A 22,127-nucleotide genomic window follows, 5' to 3' on the forward strand; every position below is an offset into this window, starting at 1 on the left:
TGAACTGTCTTGCACTCAAATACTCCACAGCAGCCCCTTGACATTTTGGTGAGAGTTGCAAGTTTTGCCAAATAAATGTTTCCTAATTGGTTTGGGATACAACATATTCTCCTAAGAATTAATTTAATTTATTCCCAACATAAATTTCACACAGTATTGAATGGTTGCTAATTTCATGACACTGTAAAATAATTTAGTATTAATGTTTCTTCATGTTCATCTCACAACAATACCAGCTCTTCAAGAAAATCTAGGTGCTCATAAAATGAAGTGGGCTGCACAGGTCTAAAGATTAAATTGGGCGTGTTAGAAAAAAAAATTTCAAAGAGCTGAACTACTGTTCCAGTAATCTTGGTTTAGAAAGCAGCTCTGGGAATATGGGACAAATGCACACTTGAAGCAGCTTAAAAAGTGAAGGAGGAACTGCTGCTGCTCAGAAGTGTGCAGCAGCTGTTACCCTGAGATTGTTATGTGTGCATAAACCTGGAGCCATTCAAGTGAGCTGAACAGTTCCAACATTGACCCTGGATGAAGAAGGGTTAAGTTGGAGCAGTTTTGCTACACTTATACTGTTAAGTTTCAGGCACACCTACAGCATAGCAGCTGCTGTGCTAGTTTGGAACAGCAACTCCTCCTTCACTTTTGAAGCCACTCCAAGTATATGAGGATAGAATAAAAACAACTGAGCAAAGGAAGTGAGCAACAGAATTACTTTTGCCCATATTCAGAGCATTCACAGGCGTAAAAATTCTCCATGACACTTGGTTGAACTGCTCCCAAGTTCCTTTGCACATATTCTTTAAGGCCTTAGTAATCTTTTTCTTTACTATTTCATGTTAAGGGCCAAAGTAAATTCTAAGCTAGAGAGAAACTTTATTTATTTATATAAGAGACAAAATACAGCCAAACAGCAGCAAAATTCACAATATTATTCCTGTTCATTTAAATAACCTGTAAAAACCTACACTGTTCTGGCATCATCTGGGTTTAAAAGTGCAATCACCACCAGTTAAATACCATATTATTTCCCTTAACTCAGGGGTGCTCAACCCTTTGCATATGGACCAGATTCCAGCTGGAAATGCCATGTCATGTGGCCCATAGGGCTCCTCATGCATGTGGACATTTGGCAGCAGGAGAGTGGTGGCATTGCTCTCCTTCTACCGAAATTTCCAGACCCAGGGAGAGCTCTAGGCCATACATGCTGGATGGGGTACCTGATCCCAGCACACAGGGCCAGGCAGTGGCAGTGCCAGGTCCTAATCCCAGTATGGAGGGACAGGAGGGGGCTGCACCAGGCCCCCAGAATCCCAGTGCACAGGGGGCAGAAGGGGGTGGTGCTGGGTCCCCAGGGCCTAATCCTGGTGTGGGGGTGGGGGGCAAGAGGGGGCAGCACCAGGCCTCTAGGATCCAATTCTGGTGCACAGGGCTGCAGGGGGTGGTGCTGGGCCCCTAAGACCCATCCTGGCACACAGGGAGCAGGAGGGGCAGTGATGGGTCCCTGGTGACCAATCCTGCTGTGTGGGACATGGAAGGGATGGTGCTGGACCCTATAGTCTGATCTAACCCACAGACCAGACCCATACCACTCATCTGGCCCACAGGGTCAAAACGTTATGCATCTTAACACCCTCTTAATACAACCTTTGTGAAGGACTTCTCTAGAAAGGGGACAATGAGTTGTGATACAGCAGGGATGACTAACTGTGCTTCAGTGGAAGCTCTTCAATTTGGTTAACAAACTTAAACGTTGCTAAATTATTCATGTAGGACTTCTTCAGAAGGTGGGCAGCTTGCTGATGCTGAAGAAACCATATGGACAGTCATTTTCTCAAGAAATTTCTGAGGATATTCATTACAGGCCTGCGGCTGGTCTCTAGTACAAGCTTAACCAAGAACAACAACTAAGTAGGGACTAACGTTGTTTGAAGAAAAGGAACCTCTTCTACAATTAGGAGAGTCAATCAATCATCAACAATATTTTAACATCCCTCATCCCTTCACTTCCATGAGCAACCCCCAACCCCTACCACTGTGTCCAGTAGCAACAGCAGGTATGGAAGAAAAAAAAAACAACAAGTGACCCCGAAAGAAAGTGGCCCACTTCAGACTTCCGCTGACCATGCCATCAAGCAATTCCTATTGTTCACACCAGCAACATCTTACTGGCTGAAGATATCTGGGATTCTCCTACTTGGAGGGTAAAAACAGCCTGCATAAAAACCTAAAAAACTAGCAGAAGTCCTCACACAGGAACACTTAAGACTGCCCTACAACATAATACTCGATTTAACACTCTGAAGTATGTTTCTCTTTTAGAGTTTCTTTTCAGCAGAATGCTTCCAATAAAAGTGTTTGAGACTTGAAATTAAAATTGAAAAAAAGTGATCCATACCCTTACCTTTCCGCGTGTTCTCAGTCACATCTACACCAAACTGGATGATGTCACCAGACATGATCTCACATGGTGGGCTTTCCTCAGATCCTCTGCTCAGTCTCTGACTGTTTATAAAGGTACCGTTACTACTCTTAGTGTCTTGAAGGTAGAACTGCAAAGAAAAAAGTTATACTGCAGTAAGTTTTCTGCAAGAAAAAAGTTTAGTGAAATCAAAGCTAAGTTCATTTTACATAACAGACTCAAGTTATAAATGGGAAGATACAGAGTACAGACAAATTACCATTTCCTGAATATATTTCCAAATGTCAGGTTATGTCTATCCATGGCTTTTTAGTTTTGCTCAAAACTAAATTCAAGGTGTTAAGTAACATATCTGTACATTGCAGCATAAACATTAAGCAAATTTGAGTTAATTTTTTTCTGCAATGAATGGGTTAAATGTGTGACCAGCATAAAAACAAAAACAAAACCCCAAAAAACTTTCTTGCAGTGATCATGCTAGCATTTACGATTGTATTAAAACATCTAAAAATTAAAGTTGCAGCTATATTCTTAAGATTCCAGTTTTCCAAGATGCAAATAAGCCTTGCTGTGTAACATGGCACTGGACTTAGAAAGAAAAGGATGAGGAACTAGGACACACAGTTATAGGGATATCTTCTTCCCACCACCACCATGGATTCCCATGAGAAGAGTGAGCTAGACTAGAGGGATAGATGTTGCACCCCAAATATTTGCACCCCACGTGGAAAAGTTAATGAGCTGAAAGGAAAAAACAGAAGAGGCCCATCTTCCCACCGCTCTTTTGTGTATATATCTGCCTCTTCAATATCTGATTTGTTACTGCCATCTGTAAACTCACTCTTGCAGAATCAAAAGGTGATGCAGGTACATAAGCTCCCCAGAGGCAATACAGAAAAGGGGTCACAATTCTAGTACATGAAAAAGGAAACACCCACAAGCATAAAGACACGGACACACAGACAGCCAATAAGCGCATGATCAGAGGTCAGGAAAACAGACCTTATGATGAGAGGCTATGGGACTCTTCAGCCTGGAAAAGCACAGGCTCAGGGACTATCTGATAGTCAACTATAAGTTTATAAGGGATGCTCACCAGGATCTGGGGGAATGTCCGTTCACCAGAGGACCCCAAGGGATGACAAGGTCGAACGGTTATAAACTCCTCCAAGACCGTTTCAGACTGGACATAAGAAAGAACTTCTTTACTGTCCAAGCCCCCAAGGTCTGGAATAGACTGCCACTGGAGGTGGTTCAAGCACCTACTTTGAACGCTTTCAAGAGAAATCTGGATGTTTATCTTGCTGGGATCCTATGACCCCAGCTGACTTCCTGCCCCTGGGGCAGGGGGCTGGACTCGATCTTCCGAGGTCCCTTCCAGCCCTAACGTCTATGAAATGTATGTGTACAAATTAAACTAAAAAAACCTCTCATATATAAAGCTATAGTAATCTTGTGTTACAATTAGCTACAGTAGAGAATGTCAAATGGAAAACTATTTTCAATGTAATGTCCCTTTATATGCAATCAATTTAGTTTTCGCTGCATAATTAACACATTTAAGTTTTAATTACCCTATACTAAAAATTACAGAAACACAGTAAGAATTAAAATAATTTATTTGGATAGTGCAACTAGTAAAAAAAAAAATAAAAAATCCCCCTGTAGATGTTTTAATCAAACAGATGCTCAAGTGTGGATACACAATTTTTCAGAACTAGAGATATCAAAATCCTACAAAGTCATCTTGCTTTCAAGATCATTGACAAATCATTTGATCAACAGTGCCTTTTTCCTTTACAGCTGTTAGCAGCAAATTCTAGGGTTTCTTCCAAGTTAGTTTCAATTTATTCAAATGATCTTTCTTTAATCCCCCCATCATTTTAGCTTTGTCTCACTAATCCTACCTTAAAAATTAAAGGAAAAAACCCAAAAACAAAACAAACACGCACCTTCTCCCATCCAAAATTGCTACATTTATCTGGACAGGAGTCTAGTTGTATGCCTCTCATACAACAGGTAGAACTACTGCATCCCTGGTTTAGATCAGGAGGTACAGAGCAGAAGTGCAGCTCCAAACTGTAACTCAGTACCATTTCTGCAAAGCACAGAGTTACAACATTACCCCAGAACAAACAGAAGTTCACTGTTGGTTCCAGGGGGACGGGAATCTAGGCCAGCTGGAAGCGAGCGGCCAGGTTCCCATAGCAATGGCCACAGCTCTCTGCCAATGCTGTTTGCAGAATGGGAGGGGGGGAAAGGCAGAGGAGGAAACTCTTTCTTGGGGCTCCCCAGCTGGTGCTGAAAGGTGGGGTGGGTGAATTGACAAGCTGGGAGCTCCCCAGACACAAGTTACAGAAGATGCAACATTATGGAACGCTTTTATCTGACACCTCATACAATGTGAAGTCAGCTTTTCACCCAAGTAGGGTTTTTTAAAGCTGTCTATAGCCATGCATTTGTGACAGCTATAGACTGCTTTCTGCGGCCAGATCAGGCAAAAATTGTTGTTCCTCTCTGCACCCATAATACCTACATGCCTGTGCCCCTAATACCTACATAACCAGTTTAAAGTTAGACTTTTCTTTCACCCTTCAAAACACATGCATGCACCGTATATCCACCTAGACTAGTGGTTCTCAACCTTTTTTGTACCAGGACCCATTTGTAAACTTCAATAGCCACTCTCAACCCAGTGCCCCTCATTCCCAACCCTTTACCTCCCACCCCCCCAGGCCCCAGCTCCTCAGCATGTAGGGCAGTGGGTGGGTGTGTGGGGCAGGGCAAGGGGAATGGGGGACCACAAGCAGCCACTTGCAGGCTGGAACTCAGCCAGCCTGCAAGGGAAAAGCCATGGTTTCCTACATTTTTCTCCTTTAAAGGAGAATCCATTTTTAAAAGTTGGTTGATTCATTTTTAAAGTTTGTTTGTGACCCTTCCATATATTCTTCCAACCCACTTTTCGGTCATGACGCACAAGTTGAGAAATGCTGACTTGGACAGTTTACTGTCCACAAATCCTGATTTAAAAAAAAATCTCAAGCTGAATTATATCATATTTCATGGTGTGCAAGTCAAGTTTTGAAGCCCAATTTGTGTCTTAAAAATCAAGTTCTACTTATACGATGTGCCAAGTCAAAAAAAAATAAAATAAAATCGGAGACAGGAAGCAGTTGGCAGAGCCAATCGCACCTTGTAGTGCATCTGTAGGTGCTTCACAAACAGGTCCAGGGAAGTGATTCTTCCCCTCTGTGCAGCACTGGTCAGGCTACAGCTGCAGTACTGTGTCCAGTTCAGGACGCCAGAGTTCAAGCGGGATGTGAACAACCTGGAGAGGGTCCAAAGAAGAGCCATTGGCCTGATTAGAGGCCAGCAGGGAAAGCCCTACAAGGAAAGGCTAAGGGACCTTAACTTCTTCATCCTCTCCAAGAGAAGGCTGAGAGGAGACCTTGTGGCAGCGTACAAATTCATAAGGGGAGAGCAACATGAAGTAGGTGATGATCTGTTCACCAGGGCACCCCCCTGGAATGACAAGGAACAATGGCCATAAGCTACTAGTGAGAAGGTTTAGGCTGGATATTAGGAGAAAGTTCTTCATGGTCAGGGTTGCCAAAATCTGGAATGGGCTTCCAAGGGAGGTGGTGCTTGCCCCATCCTTGGGGGTCTTCAAGAGGAGACTGGACAGGCACCTGGCTGGGATCACATGACCCCAGGTTTGGTGACCCTCCTCTTGCCTGCCGGAGCAGGGGGTCGGACTAGATGGCCGACTGAGGTCCCTTCCGACTCTATGACTCTACTAATCTATTCCCAGTCGTCCACTAGTTTTGCACTTGAACCAAATGAAAAGTGGCTTATATACTCTGACCTGTACTGTATGGAAATGACAGTCCTCATTTTCCCCGGTTTACCTTCTATGTCATGACAGCCATTAACACCACTAAAAGCAGTACCAGTAACTTACTGAAGTAGAGGTCTACCCCAATCTATTTAAACATTTGTATATTTAGATATTACTATGCTGCTTTTCTAGGAGACGTTTCTAGAGGTTACTTGTTTAACTGGTGAGGTACAAAGAAATGGGACTCTTCTATATGCTGAGAATGGCTAGTGAGATAATCTGGGGAATCTGCATGTATTTAACTTGAATTTATTGGCTGTTCTTATGTGTTTTTTGAATCACTTATTGATTCAAAGGACTAACTGTCCTGAGTAATCAGCATGGATCCTAGTTTTCCATAAAAAACCCAAAATACTCCAATAAAAAAAAAACAAAAAACCCTGCATTTTTCTGCAGCAAGTCTCTTCTTACTGCTGACTGACAAAGAGTGCTGCTCTTCAGGTGGCAAAACCCTTCACTCATGATTGGCAGAGGCTGCACAATGGGCAGACCTCTCAGCCAATCAGTGATGGAAGGAGGAGGGTGGGATGCCATCTTGGCTACTTCCCAGAGTGCCAGCAGCTTCTTCCCTGGAGGGCTGCTGCAACAGCTATAAGAACTGTTGGCTCCCACTGGAGAGCCAGCATTTTATTTTCAGAAAGATTTTTTTCCAGAGATTATAAATATTTCGTGTACAAGTGCAACTTCCATGTTTTACTGAGGCAAACTGATTTCTAGGATCCCTGGTGATCTGAAAGGAACTCCTTCCTCACGCCCATCAGTTTCTATAGGAAGTGGAACACTGTCCCAATGAAATCTGAAACAGCTAAATTTTGTGTTAGTTTAAACTACTGAAGTACAACCTCTGGCTAATCAATAAGTAAAGAAGTTCAGATAATGTGTGACAATCAGATAATGTTCCGATAATGTGCTTCTGTGTACAAAGTTCTAACTTTAGGAAACATGAAATGGTTCTCGTCAGCAGACCAAATTCAATGGAGAATCATTAAACCTGGCAACTGCACTCATTGGACAACTGGTGTGGTACAAAAATCAGCTGCAGCTACTTCCCTTCTCAAAGTGCAGGGAAAGGCTGTGTGAACTGGAAATTTCCCAAGTGGGCCAAAGGGAAAGAGATGACAAAGGAGGAATTAAAAAGGGATTCTCAAAAGGAACAAAAGGGGAAGCCACGCAGTCACACACAGGAAGTCTCAGGCAGGAGGGAAGAGCTGAGCATTCTTTTGCAGCCAGGATGAGGGAAAGGGAACTCCATTCAATTGCAGCATAAATTAAGGTCAAAGAAGATGATCAGAGCAGAAACTACTCCATGGGTCAAAAGACAAACAGACAGTTGTAAACAAAATTGATAAACTGATGCATGATGGATTTATGATGTCTACATATGTGCATTTCCTATGTTGTTAAATGACCAGCAATAGAGGTTATAGTAGTGTTGGAGCAATGGTGTGGCCCCCAATATATACACTACATTTAAAAGCTCGTATAAACCTATCCCAACTATGCCGTTGGTCCAACAAAAGTTATCGGCCACAAAAAAAACCCTGCCTCTCACAATAATGAATATAATTCCTATACGAAATATAGGAGTGTGGGGTATGGGCTACCCCCATCACATACTCCTGAGGAGTTAAACTTCTCAACGCAGCTGGATATCAGCTGGATTAAACCATGTAGTCTAAGTGGTCAGCAGTAGTAAACAGGTACACTGGCAGTTGGACAAAAGGTTGGATCCTTCATCCCAAGTGTTTGCTTAGAGGTTTGAGACGTGCCAGGCCAAATGGCCTGGATCCTGACACTGTGCATCCTCCACTTGTGTGCAAGCCCCATGCGCATAGCTGTGCCTGTGTGTGCCCAACAATTCCTGCTTATATAACCCGCAGCTCGTACTGTAGTCCTCTAATGTTCAAGCATAAACCTTTATGCAAGGTTGAGTTCTTCTGCATATCATTTCTTTTTTTTTTTTTTTTTAAAGCACTGATCACCATGAGACTTGTATACTCTTGTGGCCTATGAACAGCTGTGTTGATATGTAGTTTCTTGACTGCTGCTTTTAATTTTGCCACTTCTATGGACTCTCTCACATTGTTTTACTATTTTACTAGGCACCAAAACTAGAAATTAAATTAAAACATCTTAAAAGAAGCAAAGTAACGAGTGATTTAGTAGACAGGTTAACCAGCTACAAGAAAGTAATGCTTGCTTACTATTCTAATACTATTCTGAGAGAGCCAGGATTAGTAACCTAAAAATAACACTGCAATATATAAGGTAAAACGTCCAAGTTCTTGAGGTACATTAAAAAGAAATCTTTCACAGCCAATTGCCAAGGATATCAGCAGTCTTGTAGTGGCATAATGGTTTATTTACATTCTTAAAAAAGGCAAGAAGGGCTCCATAAACATTCATCTGTATGTATCTATATAAAAATCAAGTGCTCCATTACTGAGTTTTTGATGATTTAATGGCATTCTGTACAAAGTTCCTGTGACATACATACTAGCAGAACATAATGATATGCCTAGTCCAGAGGCGGGCAATTATTTTGGGCAGAGGGCCGCTTACTGAGCTTTGGCAAGCCATCGAGAGCCACATGACAGGCAGCCCAGGGCAGATAAATATTAATTTTATAAATTTTTTAGGGGCCCCGCAAGCCAGATAGAATGGCCTGGTGGGCTACATCTGGCCCCTGGCCCTCATTTTGCCCACCCCTGGCCTAGTCTTACTCCTTATCTTCAGGAGCACAGCTGTTTGAAAAATGGTAGGTTTTTGCTGAAAGTTTGTAAAAGCTCTAACCCTAAAATGTTATGGATGCCTTAACTATCCTGCAATAATTCATTACATGGAGAACGTTACATGTGGTGTCTATACTGTTAGCTATCTTAAGCTAATGTGATTGCCTTTTCAGTTTTGAGATGACAGAAATAGAAAAAAATAGATCACCCAATCCAACAGCCCATCTCAGATAAGTGCAAGTACCAGAAGTTTCAGAGAAAGATTAAAAAAAATGTCTTTGATGTAGAGAACTGTAGAACAATATACCCACAGGGAACAATAATTTAGCCAAATTTATTCTGAGGATCAAATTCTATATTATGACCAGTAAGCCCAGGTCTACATTTAGAAATATATTCTATCCTTAAGCTCTCCCTCTTTTCAACCGAACGTTTTCACAAATGCCAAAACCATGAGTTCTTAGTATTCGTTATTCATTCCATACATTATTGTTACACTGACCATCACTGTGGAGAAATGTTCTCATCTTTTGGACCAGTCCTGATTCTGCCCTTTTTTTCCTTTTCTCACTTCCTTTTCTATTTCCTTATAGAAAATATAGCAACAGGAACTGCATTTCAGTCCTCATTTCTCTTCTTGCTCTATCCACTTAAACAACATTTGAATAATTAACACTGACATTTAGGTAGGCAACCATCAATCTTCTGGATCATAACGTACACATAAGAGGTCTAGTCAGATGCCTGATGAAGCCATTTGTGGCTGGCAACTCCAATTCAAGAGCAACACGGCTTGTTACAAGTTTCACAGATCCATGTGGTGTCTGAGTTGGAGTTCAAGTTTACAGCATGCTGCTTTCTTCCTTCTTGCTTTGCTTCCATCCTCCGGATCAAAGCTGCTTCATGTTGAACTGCGCCAAGTGCCTGGTGTTCCCTCCAGATAGGACAGGATTCTGTGCACTCCTCCCAGCTGTCTACGCTGATGTTGAACAACTTCATATCATTTTTGCACATATTATATTACTGCCATAGAGGGTGATCCCTCTTCCTAGAGCCATCTTGAATCTTGCTATACAAAATATTCTCAGGTAGATAGTCTCCTCCCATTCTCCTGACATAGCCAAGCCATCACAGCCTCCTCTTCTTGACAGTGGTTTCTAAGTGTGTCAGTCCAGTGTGTTCCAGTACCTCTGCATTCAGTATTCTGCCTTCCCACTTTATTTTCAACTGACTCCTCAGCCCAGCCTCTGGCTTCTTCACTTTTCATTCCATCCAGGAAGAGCACACACCAACTGCTGAAACTTCCTTAGCCTGATGAAGTGTTTTTGAACTCGAAAGCTTGCTTAATAACTATTCTCCAATTATTTGGGTTGGTCTAATAAAAGATATCAAATTCACTCAAGGAACCTTGTCTGCCTATGTCCTTAGACCAACACGGCTACAACCTACACCCCTGCACTTTATTTTCAGGAATTTATGCAGAAATCCCATCTGGAAGCTGTTCTTTCTCTTGATGTGCCTAACATATGTAGTCCAAATTTCTGAATCATAAAGCAAGAACGACGACACACAAGTCTACCTTAGTTGATAGTTTGCTGTTATTCCATGCATATTTCTGTAACAGCCCAAAATTCTTAGCTGCTTTTCTGACTGTTAGTCAGTTCAGTCTGAAGGTCAAGATTCATGCTGATTATAGAATCAACACCAAGAGATTTATCCTCCAGAGTGATGTCAGGTATTGCTTCTTCCAACACTTGGATCATGATGACAGTCTTTTTTAGACTAATTGCCATCCCAAAGCTCTTGCATGATGAAGAAAATCCACTCAAGAGATTTTGCAGGGAAGATTCACTGTGGGCAACAAAGGCCATGTCATCTGTAAACAGGAAATCTCTCAACCAGCTCTTTTACCTTGGTTTTCATTCTAAATCTTGCAGTGTTAAACAAGCCTCCTTCTAGTCTGGTTCGAAGGTAAATGCCATCATCGCTGTCCTTGAGCGCATGAACAAGCAGGAATGAAAAGTAGATGTTAAAAAGTATGGGGACTAAGACATAACCCTGTTTCACCCCACTGCTGATGTCAAAGGCATTTGATTCTTTGTGTGCATATGCTACAGTTGCCTTCATACCTTGATGTAATGAGCAAATGAGCAGTTTAGGGGAACCACCCAGCTGTACCCACAAAGCCTTTGTTTACATATGAATGAAGTTAGAGGAAGGGACGTGGAAAGAAACAATTCACATTAGTACCACTTTCCAGAACTTGAAAATGCCTACTCAGAAACAGTTAATACACTAGCAGAGTGTACTTGAACATTAGAAGTCAAAGTTGCCCCCTCTTTTACGGTGCAAGTCAAAAGTTTAACCCAAACTTTCTCCCCAGTTACTCCCTCAGTTCTTTATTCTGGACCATTCATGTATATCCTAAACTCCTTCTCCTTCGCTGACCCTGTGCCCCACCCACCTATCAGGGAGGGGATGTGTAAGCAAGCAGAATGCATGGGGAGAAGTGGCTTCAGGCAAATTTGCTCTGTATTTTCAAAACAAACTGATTTCATTGCTTACTGCTCTCTCCAGCTCATTAAATTCTACTCCTTCAGAGATTTAGTCGTTTTAGCTGGTACATTAAATGTTGTGCAACTAACAAACCTATTTTTCAAAATGACTATAACAAGTCAGTAATCAAAGATACTCTCTTCAGTTTTCAGCTTCTGGGACCCAGGACTAGCCTACAATTGAACATTTTGCTGCTTAAATTATGCTGGCACAATCTTCCTCATCTAAACACAGCTTATATCAGCATAAGAGTGCTTTTGCTGACATAGCTTAGGCTCCTTTGTCAAGTGAAACAAGCTATGCCAGGAAGAGCACTTCAAAGCCAGTGTCAATGTGTACAGTGATATAGTAAGACTTTTGCTAATATAGAAAGGACCCTTCACCATCCCTTCTATATATTCTTGCCAGAAGATAACCATTCTTGCAGGCATTGCTGAACCATGGTAAGTTGGTGCACGCGCGCACACACACACATCCCCCCCCCCCCAATGACCTCGCTTTTCATGCACTGTTTGAAATATTGTGCAATACTATCTTCAGGAAGAAGCATTAGAATATTTTTGCATTACCAAGCCAATTTCTGGTTATATAATTTACTTACCCTTCATGCTATTTTTCAGTAGAGTTTACAAGCGTATAAAAGATTCTGTACAATTTAGACAATGGTTGTTAGAAATTATCTCAAGATATGAATGAGGAAGACATAACAGGAGGTGCAGGCTTGCTATGTACCAGCTGCTCTGAGGTAACTGCCTGCGTGCACATACACCAGGGGTGGGCAAAATATGGCCCTCAGGCCAGATCCAGCCCACAAGGCGATTCTATCTGAGCAACAGGGCCCCTAAAAATTTAGAAAATGAATATGCATCTGCCCTTGGTTCCTGTCAAAAATGACAGGAGCCGGGGCAGCAGGACCCTGAGGTAGCCCTGGCAGGCTTCTGCAACAGCAGGGCCTGCCCGGCCCCGCCCCTCCAGCCAGAAGCCCCAGCAGGAGCTTCTGGCCTGGGACCATGTGGCTGTCCCATGCAGGTAAGGGGTGGGGGGGGGAAGAGCAGGGGAGGACCTGCTTGCCACGCCAGGCAGTGTTTGCTGCTGCTGCCTACCCAGAGCTCCCACGCTGGGCAGCACAGAGGCAGCAGTGGCAAACATTGCTGGGCACAGCAAGCGGGAGGGCTGCTTTCCTCCCCGCCCAGGCTGGCAATGGGGGTGAGTTACAAGCTGGTGCTAAGCACAGGGAAAAGCAGCCCCTCATTCGCCCCATGGCCAGCACTCCCTGTGCAGCCACTTGCAACCCATGTGGGGCTGCCTGTGCCTGCTCAGGACAGCCCCGCGTGGGCTGCGAGCAGCTGCAGCAGGGAGCACCAGCCACAGGGTGGGCGAAGGGCTACTTTTCTCCACGCTCAGCACCAGTTCCTTCCCTGCCAGCGAGCAGGGGGTCGGGGCTGCACACTGCCCCCTGCCTGTACCACAGGGCTGGGGGGCACTGGGAGTGAGCAGGCGCAGGAGCACAGGGCCCCCACTGGTGTCCCAGGGCCAGCACCGGTGAGGCCCAGAGCAGGGCGGCAAGGGTACAGGGTTACAGCCAGCAGGGTCTCTGTGGAGTCAGGCCAGCTCCCCGCTCCCTGCTGGTGAGTCCCAGCCCAGCTCCACAGACCTCTGCCAGCCTGCACCCCACTTTGGGCCCCACTGGTGCTGGCCCTGGGACACTGGTGCCAAGATGGTAACCAGGGGGAAGGGCACCTGTCAATGGGCGGGGCTACCCATGTGGCCCTCGACAGCTTGCCAAAATTGGGTAAGCAGCCCTCTGTGCAAAATAATTGCCCACCCCTGACATACACTGAGGGTAAAAGCATATTTCAGATGACCTTGGCTTAGGACGTTGAGACTACACCCCTCTATCTCACCTTATGCAACTTGGGCCAAGAATATAAGAAATCCAAATGAGGTTTCCCTCAGAACACAGTGATATTACTTGTCTTCCCAGAAGCATCCCATCAAGCAATATGACTAAGCCCTTCCAGTATGGGAAAATGAAGAAACATAAATAGGTTAAAGAACAGGTTTGCTTTAAAGTTCAATTTTATTCAGGACTGACTCATGAGCATTAAACAAGAGTAAGAATTAATGAACAGCAAATAGCTAATTATTTTTGCTTCTACATAAGTGCCCAAAGACAACTCAAATTCAGTGTCAGCTCCTGGTAGACACTAAAATAAAACACGACAATTTCTCAGACATATTTTTTTTTTTCAGCTAAACATAGTTCATGCTCTCCAGTTATCTTGCTGTGCTTTAACAGGAAGTTCAAATTAAAAAAAAAAAAGTTACTGGCAGAAGACTTAAATCTGTAGTTTCTTAACTGTTAGCTTAAAGCCTTAGTGAAACATCTACTTTTTGGGCGCAGGTAAAGGAAGAAGTGCCACAGTTCCTGAATTTTTGGATTGTGCGAGTCAGCTGGGTCAGTACAGGATTGTTCGACATAACCAGCAATCTAACAGGAAAAATATTTGTTTTCTGTTAATTTCTTTGCAGTACAATACTTAACTAATTATAAACAACACTCAAAAAGCTACACCCAGGATGTCTAGCTTACATTGCTAAATTCAGTGGTGAGGAACAAACTGGCTTATTACTCTGGCTAAGAGGAATTAGAAACACTTTAACCCTGTTGATCACTTCGGTTAGATAACTGAACTCCTTATCGGAGAAAGTCAGTCACAAGTGTTATTTGCAAAACTGAGAAACTTCTTTCAAACAAAACAAAACCTCTAATTTTTCTGCAACCATGGGAGATCATCACTGCAAATCTCAGTAACATGAACTTCACCTTACAAGCAGTCAAACTCAGAACAGCAACCCATGTAACTGAAGAGCTTCCCAAAATCTTTAAAAATTCCCTCCACCGATAAGATATAAAAAAACAGGTGAAGAATGTTGGCTGTCAATCCCATTCTCCCACAGAAAATACACAGTGTATGATATTTTCCCTCTTAATGATTTTTTTTTTGTCTATGTGGTAAAGAGAAGGTGCTTAGTATAAATATAAATATAAGTTTATAAAATAAAACGAACGTGCAAAAAATATCAGGTATTCTTTATATCATTAAGAAGAGGCCATTAAATTGCAAAGACTTATCAGATTGTGAAAGGACGAATATTGAGAGGTACTCCCCCCACCCCCCAAAAAAACTTTTACCAGTTTAAAAGCACTATACTAGTGTAAAGATAAAAACTTTTACAAAAATAGATCTTCCTTAACCATCAGTCTCACTAATTTTGATGCAAGGGGCATATTTTAAAGAAAACCAGATCTTAAGGAAGAGTTCTAATTTACAAGTAATTTGGTTTATACATAGCTGACTGACTTGCTACAATAAGACATTTGTCAACATAGTTACTAATTACTACATTTTAGAAAACCTCTCTCAATTTGTCATTGAGTTTCAAAATGATTTTGGAAAAGTTAACTTTTTGCTACATGTATTGGGTTGATCCAATACAGGAATTAACAATTTCAATTCATTTTCTTAAGTACTCTTAGATAAACTTTCTGTTGTTTCTTATATGCCTTGCCTTATTTACAAACCCCCTTGGCCAATATGCCACAAAACAAACAAAACATTTAAGAAAGTTGACTGACACGCTCAGAAAATGTGGTACAATTCCAACTAATAAAAGGAAAGTTTCCTAGTAGAAATCCCAAATGGGATATATTAGTAATTGCATACCCATTCTTGAACAAAGATTGATTTGAATAAATCAACAAACTGCACAGACTGAACATTAGATGTCAATCTACAGATTATTAAATATCAAAAAGTTGTTTAAAAAACTCTAAACAAAGAATACCTTAGTGGCAAAGTCAATGTCACCAGATAAAAGAGATTACTATTTATATCATAATAGCTCTTCAAGCTGTCAACAAGGGGTGGTCCCATGGTGCTAACCACTATACATATACATACTAAGTAAGAGACTCCCAAAACACCTATAGTTTAAATAGGCAAGACATAAGGCAGGAGAAAGGAAATATCTCCATTTTACCAAAAGTGATTTGAGGCAAAAAGATCAACAGACTTGCCAGAAGCCTCTCACAGAAGTAAATGGCTAGGAATTGGGCTCAAACCACAAATACCAGTCCAGTAGTGTCTTTAAGTGCCTAAAGAAAAGAGTGACCTTGAAGTTCTCTCTCAATAATTCTACATAAGGTTTCTAGGGCACTTCTTAAAAGGCCTCTGATCCAAATGAAAGCAAATGAAACCTAAAGTTTTGCCTTAAACATTTGACTCCAACTGTGACACTATAGTGCAATAACTGTACTACAAGATTTACCACTTCTTACAATAGCTTCATTTAATTCATTCAGGAGACTGTAATACAATGAGGGCTGTGATGGATTTATACTCTCTGGAATTTTTAAATTAACATCATGGTCTTTTTTCCTAAAATATGTTTTAGTTTGAATAAGAATTGATTTGGGGGGACATTCTAGGCCTTGCATTTTGCAGGACATCAGATCAGATGAAGCCAAAAGGGGACCACTGTGATTATAGTCTATTAAATTATTCAATTAGTCTACACTGCGTCTTACTTGTAGCTGGGACTAGAGCCAAGAAGTTTGCTCACCCATTCGCTCCCACTCATAAGTACTGCCAAATCCCCAAAACAAAGCAGTACAGCCAGTTTACAGAAGCCTCAAGTTCACGCCCCAGCACTGCTCTCAGTCTCTGTTCTGGGTGTGCATCTTGGCTATCTTAATACAGTTACACTGGGGAGAGAGAGAGAGTTAGTCTGAAGTAAAGCAGAAGGCAAGGTAGAATTGCATGTTAAACTAAAGCAGAGATGGAAAGCATAAGTTTTCCTGCAGTCCCTCCACAGCATCTAATGAAGTAAGCCCCCAAATATACCATGCACTCATTTTGAAAAGGCCCCAAGGAGGAAAAGAGATCTTACCATAGAGTACAAGTAACTATCTGAGGTCTCGGGTCTCCAGGGCTGAGAGGCTGCACATAGGATCCAATCCAGAGCTGACCCAGCTGCAACCTGGCACAGGGTCCAGAGCTAAAATGCAGTCCTGAACCTAATCAGTTACTCAGCATCTGGCTTCAGAGCCACTCCATGGGGTTGGATTCAGCACTCTGGGGCAAGGGCCGGACCAGGTGCACCAGGTCTAGCTGTGGGCCAACCCCACATGCCAGCCCAGTCTAGCACACAGTTGGGGAAAGGATCTCCCGATGGGCCCAGAAATTTGGCAATGGAGTAGGGAAGGGAGGAAGCAGCAATGTTAATTGCCAGGGGTCCCAGAAAGACAGGAATTAACACTGCCAACACACTGTCCTCCCTCTGCCAAATGTCCTGGCCCACAGGGAGGCCTTTTTCCTTGTATATAATGTGCACCATAATTTTCCCCAGCTGGTTTTAGGGGAAAAGGTGTGGGTTATATAAAAGAACAAAACTAGGGACAAAAAAAATATCACTCAGTTGTGTCTGTATGTCTAGCTAAAGAGGGACTTTTGTGCCCACTTATAGGAGCTGACCAAGAATATTTCCAAATGCTCTGTTTTTTCAGTAAATGCCCCATTAAGTCTTCAAAGATTTAGGAAACTGCCCCCAAAAGAAATATTTTTTCCATACTTCCCAACCTCACTTTTCTTCTCAATACATGATTCCTGATCAACAAGTTGCAGAGAACATGGGCAAAAAACCTGATTTTGCAGCACACACTAAGGGCAACCAGGTATGGCCTCACACAGACATTAGATGACAAGGCATACTGCAGCAATAATAATCTGCACCAGTTTTTGGAAGTTTCATACTATAATACTTGCATCTGGCAGCATCTCAACAAGCTCACTGTCTTAGTGGTTCAGCAGTATCTACAATATAGAGCCAAAGGCTAGCTAAGCGCCATAATAATAATTAAGGAAGATATTTGTCCTTACTAATAGATTGCTTGCCTATGTACAATGACAATGCTGAAACTTCCAGTAAAAATGAGAGGACAGATACTCCTGACAGAGTCCCAGGCAGTACCTTAATATATTTCTCTCTTCCTAACCAGCAGCATCTTGCCTGAATTTCAGCTTAGCTGGCTTGGAATATCTGAAAGATACTTACTACTAATTCCTATATGTCTGCTAAGAGAACATAACATTGGGTACTGAAAACATATTTCTGGTATTGAAGCATACAGTATCTCACAAGTTTTGCCAGCAGTATCATATTATAAAATGATGAAGGGACAAATCCACAAGAGGACTTAGATACTACAAGGAGGGCATAAACAGAATTTTAACTCTTTAATTTAAGAGTATGATCCTCAAAACACATAGCTAACCCCAGAGACATCTAATGCCCAGCACTGCTTAAGTTTTCATCAGCAAAGGTTTGCAGGCCCCTAAACAAACAAAAGTCTGAACTCTGTAAAAAAAAAAAAAAAAAAAAAAGGAGAACCCTGAACCCAAAGCACTCTGAACCCAAAGCACCCCACCACAGGCAGGTGCTCTAATCACTAAATTATTCTACAAATAAGGGACACATCCTCCTTTTCCTCCTTGCTGTTTTAAAAGAGAGAAGTGTTTCTTGTTCCATTTTTTTAAAGGACCAATGTAGGAGCAAGACTCCAGGAGAGGTTTCTGCACTGTGAATCCTGATCTGATTTAGTTACCTGAGGTGCATACACATGTAAAAACTTTCTGACAGTTAAGCCAACTTAAAAAGTTAAGTTGATTTAACTGTCAGAGTGCAAGGTGTATTATCCTGAGTCGCATTAGTCAAGTCAACTTTGCTCAAAATATGGCTGCCACCATGTCTAGGAGATGTACATGTGTACACTCCGATGTGGCTTAAGTTGCCTTATGTTAAGCCGCCTTAGTACATGTGTACACACCCCTGCAAATGGCCTGGAGTTCAGTGCTTAAGTCTATAAGGTATGATATTTCAGACACACCTTTTGCACAAGTATTTTGTACTGGGTAGCTCAGGTGGTTTGCAACAGCATCTTGGCTACTGCAGATTCCATTGTGAGACTCCTAACTCTCCCCAATGTATTACAGAGGGAACTTAGACAGCTAAATCTGAGCTACTAATTCCACTCTGGGAAGAAAGTGCCTAAGTTAGGCTTACCAGAATGTCTTAATTGATCTTACCACATGAAGGGTTATGAAGATCACCAGTATTTGCCCAGCATGATTCTAGCATCTGTCTTGGCAGTTCAGTACTTAACAAGCAACTCCCATTAAGTTCCATACAGGTCATGGGCATTTTTAAACCATTTGCAAAATAGGCAGCTAATATATTTTATGATCTCCCAGGAAACCTGTAAATGATAAATTAGCATCTTGTTAATCTACTAACACAGCAGTGCTCAACCTTTTCCCTCTGTGGGCTGGTTGGACAGTGCGCCATCTGCCCACAGGCCAGATCTAGCCAGTGGTCACTATCTGGAGCCTGGGGTAGGCACAGTAGGTACCATTTGGCCACACAAAGGACAGCCCAGCCCCAAGCCAGACCCACAAGGGAAGGGGGCATGGCTTGGCCCCATGGGAGATACTGAGTGTGGCCCAGTCCTAACCCTAACCCAGCCCTGTAAGGGTAGGGGGCATGGCTCATCCCCAACCTGGCCTCACAGAGGGAAGGGGGCATGGCCCAGCCCCATGGAGTAGGGGGCATGGCCCAGCCTCAACTCAGCCCCGCAGGGATGAAGGGGTGTGGTCCAGCCCTGATCCAGATGTGTAGGGAACAGGTGTGACCCAGCCCTACAGGGGAAAGGGGGTGCAGTCAGGTTTGATAAGCCATGCAGGGCTTGAGATTTGGGAGTTTGGCCATATTAATGGCCACTGCTCCCCCTGCCACCAAATTTCCCGACCTGAGGGGAGCCCCATAGGCCACATACAGAAGTTCTATGAGCTGCATTTGGCCCTCAAGCCAGAGTCGGAACACCCCTGTACTAATAGGATGTGTGTCAAGCCCTTCACCCCAATAATCATGTAAGATGCAATATGTTGGATCACAAGATTACTACCCAAAAGTAGCTCCGGTTTTAATAGACAGGATTGAGCTTTTGCTTTTTCATTTAAAATGGGATTCTTAGGAAGTTCTTGCCAGCATCTTCCCTCCTCCCCCCTCTCATCCCTCAGAACAGTGAACTGTTCTGCTGAGGAACAGAGACAGCCAAACAACTATATTATTACATACATTTACAAGACCCCATTACTAGGATATTTGAGTAGAGGTTACACATCACTTACACTAACACAGATTTTCCATCAGGATGGAAGCACTTTAGATACATTTTAATATGTAAGAATACAGCAGAACTTGAAAAGTTGGCCAGGCATGTATTAGCCAAAAGACTAAATGTCCTAATCAGAACACAATAGGATACAAGATAAGTACCACCAAGGCAAAAGATTAAGAAAAACATGAACCTTCTCAATCCAAGCTTTTTGAAAGAAGGTAAGGTGCTGGCAACATTAACCAAGATATTACCCCTGGACCTTGCTCAGAAGTTTTAGTTTTCCAGTTTGTGAACAACCACTAGATCTCTTATAAGCAGGACGCCTCTAACTTCCATAGTAAGAAGCAATGACACCCAGGACATCTCCAAATACTGTATTTGTTCATATTTAATGAATAATCTTAACCATAAGGTCCAAAACTCTCATTAAAAGACTGTAATAAAGAACTTGCTGGTGGGGTTCCCTCCCACCAACTTGGCATGAGCTACTTGCTATTTGTCAGCAGATTTTGCAAACTTAGTACAGTATTTTCACAAACATATTTCACAGAAATAGTTTCACTAACGAGCTTCTAGCAGATTTGGCTCTCGTAAGTGTTATGCGCCCCACAAAAACTGCCTGGTTGCTGACCACAATGCTCAACACTATTCAGCTGACAGTTGCCAAAAATAAACTATTTCACCACCATATCAAAGGTATAGCTAAAGTATCCCAGAAAGAAATCTAAGGTTGTATTCACACTAGGATTTAAGCTACCAAAATAGCTATACAAGTAAAAATCTCAACCAAAGGAAACTTTCCAGGTAAAGTAATACTGCATCATTTTAAGTCATGTCCAGCTAAAGGTTTGTATCAAATCAAACACAGGAGTATACTTACAGTAGTCTCCAACAGAGTTTCAGCTGCAAGTTCTAATATTTATGACACTGAAAACAGTGTTGTTAGTTAGAGGGCTGCCAAGTGTAGGCCTCCTGCCAGTACAAGCTAATGTTTTTTTCCCTAGGACAAAGAAGGTACAAGTACCTAACAACAAGTTCAGTCAAAAGTAAAGGTATTCTCTGGAAAGAACTAAATAATCTGTGAAAGTTGTAAAACAGAGGAAGGCAATTATAAAGTTTTATGCTAAGTCTTTAAATTCCTCTAAATGTCTGCTTTATAAAGCCTACTCTTTTTTTTAAAAAAGAATACCGCCATATAGAAACTCACCACTGGGATGGATATTTTCTATGAACACTGAATACAATTTGTTTTCATCCTGCATTTCGAAAGTTCAACAGTCCATAAAAAGGGTGAATGTACTCAACTGGAAACAGAGCTTAATCATAAGAGGGTGTGGTCCCATCCAAATATGTAGAACAAATTTTCCAGTAAAGAGAAAAAATGTGACAGTAGGGAGTTTACCATTTGAACCCATGTCTCTGCCAACCCGTACTCTCCACAAAGCAAAAAGGTGGAAATAGTTTAGTAGGTTAGATTTATTTGAAATCTCCCCAAACAAGACTTTCTGAAAACAAATAATAAATAGACCCCAAGACTCCTTGAGAAAGGCAAATTATTCTGGAACTTCCTTTGAGAACAACAGACATTTCAAGATACACACAAGGCTATTTTCAAACCTGACTAATGAGGAAATGACTTGTAATGCACACACCTTGCGTAAGTGGTACTGCCAGTAACTTGATAATCTGTGAGTGTCACATACTTGACCAACTCACCTGCACTCTGCCTACTCATCTAGCTCTGCTGGGATTGTATTTAATATTCCACATCTGAGAAGACTACAATACCTGGGTTTTTTCATATTTTAAAGCCAACACGACTCGGCTGAAGCAATGGCAGGTCAATGATGGCTGATATTCTCACGTTGACAAGGTCTTAGCCTTGTTGACAAGGTTTTTTCCTCCTCTGACTGCAAACCAAGAGTCTGTTTCTCCTACTACTTATACCCGTTTCACACGGGTGCAACTTTACTGACCTGAAAAGTACTGACTTACACTTTTGTAAATGGGGGAGAGGGGAGGAATCACTGTCCAGCAAATAGAGCTTTAAAATGGAAAACAGCTGTTGAGAAAGCTAAAAGATCTTCCTGCCTAATAAGTAGAAGAATAGGAATGGGACAGAATCAAGGAAACCCTGAAGAGAAAGAAAAGACAAGATTAATGGAATTTATAGTGAGGCCCTTATTTCTAAGAGATTGGCCTGGTTTCCTAAGAGTTTTCCAAAGAAAAATTATTGTAAATTCAATTAGATTCTATTTAATTTGTGTTATACACCTTGCTAAG

The 22,127-nt window shown here is 42.1% G+C and overlaps 1 protein-coding gene across 21 annotated transcripts in view; it reads right to left on the minus strand.

Annotated features, from left to right (window-relative positions):
- Nucleotides 1-22,127, minus strand: part of SLMAP (sarcolemma associated protein) — a 165,823-nt gene that overhangs the window by 93,127 nt on the left and 50,569 nt on the right. For 11 of the 21 annotated variants that reach the window (XM_014596558.3, XM_019495436.2, XM_014596563.3 and 8 more), the window contains one exon: nucleotides 2,402-2,549. In XM_014596558.3, the coding sequence (XP_014452044.1) occupies nucleotides 2,402-2,549 (148 nt within the window). Of the gene's footprint in view, nucleotides 1-2,395; nucleotides 2,550-22,127 lie in introns of all 21 variants that reach the window. The other 10 variants (XM_059715852.1, XM_019495434.2, XM_019495435.2 and 7 more) reach the window with 1 other exon arrangement.

Source organism: Alligator mississippiensis, chromosome 12 (genome assembly GCF_030867095.1).
Source record: "Alligator mississippiensis isolate rAllMis1 chromosome 12, rAllMis1, whole genome shotgun sequence".
Lineage (NCBI taxonomy): Eukaryota > Metazoa > Chordata > Crocodylia > Alligatoridae > Alligator > Alligator mississippiensis.